Source organism: Patiria miniata, unplaced genomic scaffold (assembly GCF_015706575.1).
Source record: "Patiria miniata isolate m_02_andy unplaced genomic scaffold, ASM1570657v1 HiC_scaffold_29, whole genome shotgun sequence".
Classification (NCBI taxonomy): Eukaryota; Metazoa; Echinodermata; class Asteroidea; order Valvatida; family Asterinidae; genus Patiria; species Patiria miniata.
This window is the reverse complement of record NW_024037068.1, coordinates 10,848,205-10,859,951: the sequence shown is the minus strand read 5'-3', so window position 1 is coordinate 10,859,951 and position 11,747 is coordinate 10,848,205. Positions and strand designations below refer to the sequence as shown.

Genomic DNA, 11,747 nt, shown 5'->3' with positions numbered 1-11,747 from the left:
AATGTATCCACTGACAAGTGCCGTCATCATGACGTCATCATAGGCCATGTGACGTCATCATCATTGTGCATTTGTCAAAGTCATATATCTAGAATTTTAAAGTGAATGTCCTCTTACATTGAAACTGTGTGTAAAGATAGGAATGTGCTATAGATAAATAATAAGGTTACGTCATAGTGACGTCGTTTAATAATTTTATATCGATTTTTGAAATTCTGAAGTATATCGACGTATTTCACAATAGTATGCTAAGTTCAAAATTCTGTTTGTAGTAGGTCTGTTAGGTCATAGATATTTGCACATATAAAAAATGTGTGCCGTCATAATAACGTCAAATGCAGTTTTTTGCACATAAGGGTAGGTCTGATTGGCATGAAACTTGTTAGGAAGGTAGATATTAGATAAAGGGGAAATTAGAAATGACGTCAAGATTACATCAACTCATCTTTAATAAATGCTTAAACTTCATATTTTTGGCCACTAGCAAAATTGTACATTAATTTACACAAAATTATCATTGTCATGACTGCACATTGGCAAAAGCGCATAAACTCGTGAACACAATCCTAATGCGGACAAGTCTTATGATCCGTTCTCGAACAGACATAGACCTCTAGTTTTTGTTGCTTTTCTTTAAAATGGAACAATGCATGAATTTCAAATTTGGTATTATCATCATGTAACTTGTACCATGTAATGAAGATGTTGTACATTTTGTAACGTCATCGTGACGTCATCAGGTATCAAATTAGAAGCGATTTAAGGGCAAATTTTGACAAAATAATTTGCGTTTAACTTATATCTTTTGAATTGAACAAAGTATCGTGTTCGTTTTTTCGTGAGATTGTAGACTATGCCGTGAGAAACATTTTGTGTTCCCAGACACACAACCGCTTGACCTTTACTTCCGGTGTTACCGGAAGTGCAATAAAAACTGAATAAAACTAAAAGCAGAAGCATTTTACTACAAACACATACATTATAAAGATGTTTAGTGAGGAATGCCAGCCACAAAAACAGTGTGATGACGTCATCATCAAAAAGGGCGCCCCTAGCGGCACATAAAATATTGTTTCTTTTCTTTACTTTACTTTTAAAACCATAGGTTCAAATTTTACCAAATCGCACTTTGATATTCTTTGATTAACCACAAATAACTTGGCAAGGTTGCAAATTCATTACGTCATCAGACCGGAAGTTACTTCTACGGAGAATTTGAAAATGACCATATTTTAAATGCAATTCTATCAATTGATCCATGTCGATCTTAGCTCAAACAAGATATCCATTACAATGTTCACCTTTGCTTCCAATACTGTGACGTAATCAAACTGGAAGGTAGGTTACGTGTTATGAATACATACACTTCCAATAACTTACATTAACTTCACAGTGAACATTTATCCAATCCGAATTCAATCAGTATTCATTTCCCGTTTTTGAATAATGACGTCATCAAGCAAGACATGACTTGAATGTGTACATAGAATGTTTACTGAAATTTATCACGTCAAAGATGTATTTTTTTCAACAAAATAATTGATTGTACTGGAAATGATTTAATTTCGAAATCCTTTGTTCTTAATTAAAATATACAGTGTTTCATAACAAAGTTGTCTACCCGACCACTCTGCGTTTGTAACAACAAACGCGAACCTCTTGTTAAAATTATGTTAATAAATTAACATGTACACACCAGGCCGAAGATATCAATTTTATTAAACACTAATTTACTTGAAAAGAAATTAACAGAAAAAAAATTCATTGATATAAATATACATAATTTATAATCTTGTGTATCTATAAATTACAAAACAATAATATAAGAAAGGAGAGAGAAAATGAGCTAAAAGTGGCAAGGAACTATAAAATAACGAGGCTTTTTCAACAATTCGTGAAATGACATTAAATTGAGTATTTATCTAGAAAGTTATCATTACAATCTGTCAACAGTATCAAGTTAAAAGAGTCATTTCGTGTAAAACCTTTATATAAGTGTTCACAGTCTATTTTTTTTGAGAAAGGTTTAGGATGATACTTAGTCGTCATATAGTTACTTTGTGTCATTATTTCTTATTTTTGAAAATAAGAAATAACGCAAAAAGCTTCTGGCTTCTGAGACAGTACTTAATGTCACCTGCCATAGTCATATTACTATGATGACAGTTTTTGGATGTGTTAAAATGGTACTTGGCACTTAGAAGGGTTTAACTTTACACAGTTATTATCACCATCAAGTCATAGGTCTCTCTGAATATGTTCCTGACAAGTGCTAGTTGAATTTACAGCAAATGTCAAATGGTCCGCATACTTCCAATAATTAGAATGAGACTCGTGCGCAGCATCATTAATCATTATTTGAAACCCAAACTGGCCCTAATTTCGTGCCCTGTGAGATCCCCCTTTAAGATGAATATAGTCAGAGAGAACATTGTTATAACGAACACACTGTCTTCTATCATTGAGAAAATCACAAATCTACGGGACAATCATGCCCCATGAACTCCCATGGCAAAAATCTTCTTTGAAGGATTTTGTAGCTTGACAAGATCAAATGCCTTCGAGAAGTCCGTGAGAACCACTGTCCAGATGTTCCGATTCTTCTCAGCACCTTGAAAAAGATAATGCACCAGACAAACCAAATAATGGTTAGTTGAAACCCCTCGAACATTGCTAAATTGATGCACATCTTATCACCGATATCTTCAACAATCCAACTGATTAAGAAACCTTCTGCAATTTAAGCGAAGACTGACGTGAGTGATATTGGCCTGAGTTTGTCAGTACAGGGAGGGTTCTGTTTAGGAATGGGCACAACAATGGCCTCTATCCATTGAAGAGGAACGGTTCTTCTTAATGAGCAATTTAAGATGTCAGACAATGGAATACCTAGCTTATAAGCCGAATTCCTTAGCTAATTTAGCTGGGAACTGATCCGGTCCAGCAGATTTACCCATTTTGAGTTTCTTAAGGGTTACATACACCTGCCACGGACAAATGCAAGGAGGACACTGGGCAGGCAAATAAGCAGGTAACTGCGAAATATCCAAAGGTTGAAGCCCAGCTGAGACATCTGTGAACCTGTTATTAATTGCATTGGTTTTCTCTGTCAAATCACTCACGTCAATACCTGGAATGTCAATGTAAAGTTCCGGTTTAGTTACATTGGCAACTATTTTAACCAGTTTATGCCACTGCCGTGGGTCCGTTGACTGTAAGTTCCTAATTCAATTGGCATAATATGACGTCTTGGCCTTTTCAATTTCTCTCATGATTTGATTTCTTAATTTACGCCATTGTAATTGATTCAGTGCAGAAAATGCAGACTGCCGTTAATCAAATCTCTGATTTTACCTGTTAACTAAGGCTTATTGTTAACACGAGCTTTAGTTTTTTGTGGGGAAAAATAATTCCATTCCTTTGTCTAACAAATGATAAAGAGAATTAGCTTTATCCTGAGTGTAAATGTATAGTTTTGGGTAGATTATTTGTTCCAAATGTGTACATTAGTACCCTTAGATGGTATTTACACAAGTCAAACAGACCTGGTTTTATATTCACTAAACAGTGGTGCTGTATATTTCCCGTCACTTAAAAAGTTTTTGAACAATCCAAAAAAAATCCTCTAATTCCATATACGGTTTGCTCATCAAAATATTATAGTCTATTGTTCTTTGGGGGGTACAAAAAAGACGGATTGCATAAATAATGAGTAGAAGTGCCAATGAGTTGAATAGTTGACTCTAAAGCCGTACTAAGCCGATGACAAAATATTATATTTTATCCATAAAGTTATACATTCGATTTGCTACAATTCTTTCTAATATCGAAAACATGTTAACCCTAAAGGGCTGGGTTATTTTGACCATCTCTCAGCCGGGGGGGGGGGGGGGATTCCCCCCAAGATCTCGGCCATCAAGTGACGAAAAATTTTGAAACTCAGCACATGCATAGAGCAACTATTCCTAAACATACCCAAGAATTTCATGACTATAGGTCAAAGGGTTTTGGAATTATGGCTAATTATTTATTCATATGTACGAATGACAATTCTGCTCTGTGTACACGACGTATATGGGAAAATTGTGTTTTCACGGAAAATGTTTCGCTACGCGGCAACCCGTGGTCCGATTTTTATGTTATTGGTATCAAAAGATGTGCAAAGCTCGAGGCTAAAAAGTCGTAACAGCTCTGGTCGCGAAAATGTTTTTGTTAGAGGCTATCGCGGAAAATGTTGAGGGGGGGGGGCGGATTCCGCCCCTGGCCCCTTTAGGGTTAAAAAAGAAACAGGATGGTAGCTTAAAATGCCTATAACGAATGGATCGCCATTTGGGGGGGTATATTGCAATACGTTTAATTTTTTTTAAATCAGCAGGCTAATTTCCCGATTCTCAGTGGCGATTAAACATTATTGTCAAAGGATTAAGAGTGCACCCCAGAAAATATGCCAGAAATAAATTCTCCGAGATCATAATTAAATTTATGCACTCAAATTATTACATATCAGTGAATATTTTAATGGGAATCTTTTTTAAAAGGAAATAAACGTAGACCTACACTCATTTAGAGAAATATGTCCCCACTCTAATATTCGGGTACGATCATGATTATAATCAAGTTGCTTGATATAAGCCCATTTTGAGATTATTATTGCCGAAACAATAGGAGTGCGCTATTTGGTTTGGGTTAAATACAAAAGAATTTATCCAAATCAAACAGCGCCCTTCTATTGTGTCTGTCACATTTCATATAGGCTAATCTTGTATCCAGCACTACAAACAAGATACACTCAGTGTCCCGTGCTAGTCTAGTACATATTAGGGGCGCCGACAAACAAAACACGGCTGTCTAGTGACTTACCCTCATATCTAGAATTTACCCCGAGTTTGGAATGGTCGCAATTATGTGGTCTGTGATGGTTTTTCCACAGTTGCATGGGCACTCCTGCGAAACCCCAAGGTGTAACTTTGCGCAGGCCTTGCACATCTCCATATGACCGCACGGTATGAAGACCACTTCGGCAGTGCTGCCCGGAACTGTGCAGAATTTGCAAGATTTTTCCTTGATGAGTTGATCTAAGTCTAATGCTAACTGTAATTCTAAAGGGGAAAAAGACAATAATTAGGCATATCAAGTGCTGAATGCTGGTTGAAACAGACCTGAATACTGCATATATTTTTGATTTAGCGTACCTTGAGGTCATCGCATTTTGCATATTGGTCCTTTTTTCGTCCGCAATATTTTCCCTGCTGTTTTCCCCCCTGCCTCACACAGTGGAACAGGGTGATTTTACCCTCGATGTACAGATTGAAGTTGTAAGGAAACTCAAAGTATTATGGGAAGGCCTAATTATAGTGAGTTACAATGCCAGCGTAAATGACCGACCAGACCTGAAAATCCCAAAACGATATTGTTTTGTGTGTGCAGTCTACGTTTGACACTCGCGATCTCAATGCGAATTACGTGTGATCAGTGTGATTGAGAAGGTGGCATATAGCGCCATCTACGGTCTAAATATGGTTGCAGACTAGTAAATAAACTGCCATAGACCACAGTGATAAATACGCCCAACACAGAAAACACAAAGTGAGTACTTTGACTCAATATCGTAATAATTGAGTCATTTTGTCCGTGTAGTGAGACACTTTGAGCCAAAGTGTGTCACTATACGGACAAAATGACTCATTCTTTACGATACTGAGTCTAATTACTCACTTTGTGTTTCCTGTTAATTAAAGCTTATTTCATCATTTCTTATTTTCTGTTCAATGACTTTTGGGAGAAATTTCATCCAAAGATGTAGTCATCATTATAGCCAGGGTGATCACTATTTAGAAAAAAAATGATGCCTGCGCTCAATTAAAAAATAGTGCGATTTCAGAGCCCAACTTCATTCAAATTTCACAGAAATACGAGCTCGCAATCCTGCTCCTGGCTTCCAACCTTCGCCAGCAAAAGTGTTATAATTATGAAAACGGATAGTAGTTTAGCGTGTGTGTGGCAAGGGTAGTCGAACCTAGCTAAGCCCAGCACACACACACACACACCTGTAGTTTCCGTTTTTACCGGTTCACCGGATTATCGGGCCATGGTACTAAGGTAGGTGCACGCTAAAAATTCGGACCGATCTTACCATTCACCGGGTGTGCGACTGGATGAAATCAAACAGGTTTTGATTTTTTTCGCATTCGATTTCATCGGATCCGATGTCACCGGAAAAGTGTGCTGGCAGCAATCCGATTTCATCGGACGCGATATTTATGTTAACCTATCAGATTCACGAAGGAAGTCACATGATTCAAAATTGCCGCATGTTGCTATCAGTGACTGGCCATCATGTGACTGGTCATAATCAGGGTGACCGTTTTAGCCGATTTTCTGCTAACTTTGACAGAAAATTTGTTAAAAAACGAGTTTGACAGAAAATTCAAAAATTATGTGAATATGAAATATGAAATATAATTTGAATTCTATGAATAATAATGAAGTACAAGTCTTCAGAGGGTATGCATTCCTTTCAGGTGTCAGGCATGCGGATCACACAATACATTCAAAGAATCTATAGTAATTCAAATGAGGTAGTGTAGCATTGGTATATAAACCCCCGGCTGAAAGGAGCCAGCATCTTTTCAAAGTCCAGATTAAATAGAACGAACCCCCTTTTTTATAGGGTGGGTGTAAACAACATAAAGTCTGAGTAAACTAGCGCACTATGTTGGGTGGGAACCCTCTTCGACTTGTACTTCATTATTATTCATAAAATTCAAATTATATTTCATATTTACATAATTTTTGAATTCTATTACATAACACTTCGTACAAGTCTTCAGAGGGTATGCATGTTCAAAGCTCAACCAAAAAAAAGTGAGTTCAAGACCAGAACATAATGTCATGAATCCAAACGATTCTTTATTTGTCAGTATTACTGTTCACATAAAAGAACCATTATCCCTGATAATGTAACCTAATTTATATTTATCTTTGATACTTAGACAAAATACAAGCAGACAGATTACAAAATAACTGTCCCAATACTCGTGCATGACAAAAAAATAAAACATTTTTAAACGACTCTTTCAATTAGTTTGCACTAAGAACTGAAGCTGCAAAGGTTGAATCTTCTGTTCCTTTGTTGTAGAACCTTGCAAAGGTACTGGCATTAGTCCAGTCTGCAGTATGAAGTATATCTTGAAGTGATACACCCTGAGCTAAAGCAGTTGAAGTTGATGCACTTCTGAAACTATGAGCAGTATAGACATTTGTGTCTATCCCTGCTGCACGGAGTATACTTTTCATCCATCTTGCCAATGTACCAGTTATCACACCTTTATGTGGTTTTCTAGTGGAAATAAATAGTTCAGTGACAGAACTTCTTATCTTTTCTGTTCTGCCAAGGTAATCTTTCAAGGTAGAAAAAACGCATAACTTATGGTTTGTCCTAAGAGATACCTCTCTTAGGACAGTTAGTTTAAAGTAATTCCATAACTGTAATATAACAACAATTATCTGAAAGGTCAAAATATCGTATGTTTAGGGCCGCAAGCGTCTGAGTTCGCTGTGCGGTTACGAGAGCCAACAGGCTAACCAATTTTTCGCTAATGATGAGTTGCGAAAGAACTTTATTATCAGGTAAACTTGAAATGTGATCTGATAAAGTAGATACTTTCCACATTTTTGAATATCTTGGTTTTGGTGGTGTGGAATTAAAAATTCCTTTTAGTAGGCGAACAATGAGAGGGTGTTGCCCAACAGGATGACCTCCTGTTAAAGGCAGAGTCATTGACAATGCTTACCTGTACAAATTTAAGGTAGAGTAAGACTTTCCTTCTGAATATTCGTGAGCCAGAAAATTAGCAATATCTAGAACAGATGACGCAAATGGCTCAATTTTCCTTCCACTGCACCAGCTAACCCAACATTTCCAGGCAGACTCGTAATGTTTTTCTGTGCCCTGTCTCCAGGAACTTGAGATGAGCTTGGTAGCGTCACTCGAAAGTCCCTCTGCTTTCCATCGTTGCCTGAGATGGTCCAAGCGGCTAATCTTAGATTCAGAGGTTGGATTTGCTGAGGTTGGTTCAGAGCAGTCTGTGGCAGTTTGATTGGTTGTGCTACACACATTGAGAGTAGCTGAGGGAACCAGGCTTGGGTTGGCCACAAGGGGGCGATTACTAGACATAAGTCTGTTCTGTCTCTGGAAATCTTGTCCAGGATTCTGGGTAGCAAACAAAATGGAGGGAAAATATAAGGAGATAAAGTCCCCCATGAAATTGTAAACGCATCTACAGCCCAAGCATATGGATCTTCTGATTCAATTTTCGATTTTCACAAGATGCGAAAAGGTCAACGTCAGGGCAGAAGGTATGCTTGACAATATGATCAAAGACTACACACTTGATACTTATTTCTTTGTTCAACTCTTTACGAGAAAGAAGATCGGCCGTGACATTGGTTTTCCAGCAATGTGAGTTGCAGATAAGTGAAAATTCTTTTGCAAACACCACTTAAAATTGTGGTCGAAATCTGGTTTACGGAAACCATAGATCCCCCCATTTTGGAGATGCATGATACAGCCTTGCTGTTATCTGATTTTATGAGAACATGTGCGTTTTGCACCTGTGAACACAGACTGAGCAGTGCATTTTGCACAGCCAGGAGCTCCAACACATTAATATGAAGCTTTTTATGGATGTCTTTTCACTTACCCTGTGCATAAGAATTGTCTGTATGACAGACTGCTCCCCATCCCAGTTTACTGGCATCTGTGAAGATAACAATATCGATGGATGGTAATTTTATATTACAATATACTCCATCAGAGGAAACCGTCAACCACCACTGAATTTCTTCAAGAAATGGTGTGGTATCAATATGGGCATCATAATTACCCGATTCAGACTAAAGTGCTTTAACTTTGGCAACTTCCATCTGTCGGTAATGTAAGTTTCCTTGCGGAAATTAACTGTCTACATTCCAACTTGACTTTTTCCACCTTACTTTTAGGGATGTGAATTGACATAGATTCTGAGTCGATTACGAATCCCAAGTATGTCACTTTTGTTTCAGGGATGAAACAACATTTTTTATAATTAATTTCAAATCCAAGATTTTGGGGTAGGTTTATCACGAAATTAGTGTTTGTGGTGCTTTCTTCTTTTGAAGAAGACATGATGAGGATGTCATCTAAATAAATGACCAAGCGAATACTTCGACTTCTCGCTGATGCTACTGTAGGTTTCATAACCTTAGTAAAAATTCTAGGGGCTGATGATAAGCCAAATGGTAGGCAAGTTAAAAGCAGAAAAAAAAATCTGCCCAAGAGAAGCAAAGATAAGGTTGATCCTTCTCACACATTGGAATAGAAAAATAAGCATCTTTCAGGTCAATTGCCGTGAGAAAGTTATTAACTTGAATTAGGTTTTTCACAAGCTTGATATTTTCCATTTTGAAAAGCTCGTACGACACAAATTTGTTAAGATTTTTTCAAATTAATAACTGGTCTCAATCCACCTGTGTTTTTCGCTATCAGAAAAATGTTTGACAGAAACTGGCATTCAGCCAAAGGAACTTCTTTGATTGCACCTTTGTGCAGTAATTCACTTATCTCAGTATTGATCACAAGTGATTCTTGATCACAGAAGGATTTCTTTTGAGGTTTTGAGGTTTGAATTGGAAAGCTCAAGAAATCAATTTTACAACCTGATATGGTGTTGAGAATCCACCTATCAGAAGTGATTTGAGACCAATCGCCCTTGTGTAATTTTAGTCCCCCGGCACTTGCCAATGGAGAGGATAGCAGGTCTGATTTTACATACCCGTTTTTTCTGAAGTAGGCTTCGTTGCACTAGATGGTTTGTTAGATCTCTGCTGCCAGGTGCATCGCCCACGGCTGTGTTGGGGAACATTCGAACCCCGAGAAGATGAACGCCAGAAGCGTCTGTCTCCAGTGGGTCCGCTGTAGTTTGCGGACGAGCCTTTGCCTGTTCTCTGCTAGTTATAAGGCACATAACGGCGATAGGAAGACTGATTTTTCCTCTCGTCTGAGGTCAATTTTTTGCCTGCTTTGTAGGCTTCAGTTACTGTTTCATTGTATTATTCATGTCTTTCCCGAACAGCATTTCTGAGACGGGAGTATTGCAGGAACACGGACCGCGATACATGGGGTTGAGGACTTGTTTCAGTTCCTCTCGACGTCTCATACTTAGTTCATAAGAGGCGTTCCCTGCAAGGGTAATGCCATCTTAAGCAAGTTCCTTTAACTTGTCAATGTTCACAACTTGGCCTGACTTTGTTACATCACGCAATTCAGTCAACATTTTGCAGTAAGGAAGCAAACCTTTGATAACTTGTTTTTGGATTTCCTGTAAGATCACGTCCTTGGATTTAGCTGAGGCGGGGATGGTTCCCCAAAGTTCACTGTCTATTCTGGGTGCCGACACAGCTACCGCATTTGACGGTGTAACGTATTTTTCTGCAATTTTTTGCATACGTCTCTTTCTTGATTGGCAGAGTTACCGCTTTTACAGCTCTTTCTGCTAGGTTGTTAAATATCTCAGGGCCTTTAGCCTCACTGTCATTGTAAATATCTTCACTTGGAAGAACGTCAAAATCAGCTTGCGCTGTAATGGCTTGGTTATCCGCCAGTACACTGGTCAGGTCAAACTCAGATTGAGCTGGGTCGTATGCCACAGCTTCCTGACTTAGTAGCTCGTCTACAAACTCCTCGTCGTATTGAGCCGAGACCTCGTCAAACTGGGGTGGACTACCAGCGGAGTTGCTGGGGCCGGCGTGCTTCGCACGTCCAGATAAGTCACGGGAATGAACCACTGATGCCAGCATCTCTTGCACGGCATTAACAGAAGCCGATAACTTCTGGATACTCCGTCGGCATTGGCCTGTAACCGAGCATCGATGTCCCGGCGAGAACTAGGCTTACCTTGGCCTGGTTGGAGTGATTTAATGTCGTCTTCGGACGAGTCAGTATTCATTATTACAATGAACAAGGAGCTGAACTGTTCAGCTCTTTTCGCTATGCCTATCACACGAAGAAAATATGCTGGCTCCTTTCAGCCGGGGTTTATATACCCACGCTACATTACCTCGTTTGAATTACTATAGATTCTTTGAATGTATTGTGTGATCCGCATGCCTGGCACCTGAAAGGAATGCATACCCTCTGAAGACTTGTACGAAGTGTTATGTAAAAGAATTTGACAGAATGGATTTTTTTTGGCAGATTTCTGCAAAAATGGTTATTTAACAGAAAAACAGCAAATTTGAACAAAAATGTGTACATTTGTTTTAAAACGCTTCAACCCTTTCAGACAAACCCTTGCATAATGGGGCTGGTTGGCTGGTCTAGGTGCTGAGGTTTACTGGGAACTTCGTCCTGGCTGGATCCGCGTACGTCCAACATCTGTATTAGACTATAGATTGTTTATAATGTAATTGGAACCTTAAATAAGGCAATACTACCACTCTGCATGTGAGTTTAAGTGTTTATAGTGTATTTCGAATAATTCTGGGGAATTTGGCAGATTTTTGATGTGCATTCAGCAGAATTTGGCTCTGACCTTACGGTCACCCTGGTCATAATGTAACCGATTTCTATAGAACAGAATCGGGCATGTGCATGTGTAGGACTTTGCGGGTAACGTTGCGGTCTCCGCAACACGGTGAAAACCGTACCGGTGATTCAATGACTCCAAACTCGAAAACGATGTTTAAATGATAACATTTTTCCAAGTCCC

At 38.6% G+C, this 11,747-nt stretch overlaps 1 protein-coding gene across 1 annotated transcript; it reads right to left on the bottom strand.

Annotated features, from left to right (window-relative positions):
* Positions 1-7,669: 7,669 nt before the first annotated feature.
* On the bottom strand, positions 7,670-8,855 carry LOC119736130. The gene is made up of 2 exons (XM_038210144.1): positions 8,703-8,855; positions 7,670-8,212 (listed from the first exon to the last, which is right to left on the bottom strand). Exons 1-2 carry the CDS (start codon positions 8,741-8,743, stop codon positions 7,861-7,863), a joined length of 393 nt encoding a protein of 130 aa, XP_038066072.1. The 5' UTR covers positions 8,744-8,855; the 3' UTR covers positions 7,670-7,860.
* Between the last annotated feature and the right edge of the window lie 2,892 nt (positions 8,856-11,747).

What these genes read in the sequence shown, in the direction of transcription:
- LOC119736130 (XM_038210144.1), bottom strand. Translation starts at nt 8,743, where the DNA reads ATGGGGAGCAGTCTGTCATACAGACAATTCTTATGCACAGG. An exon ending in AGACAATTCTTATGCACAGG is followed by an intron (nt 8,213 to 8,702) that starts GTAAGTGAAAAG and finishes TTTGCTACCCAG; the next exon opens with AATCCTGGACAAGATTTCCA.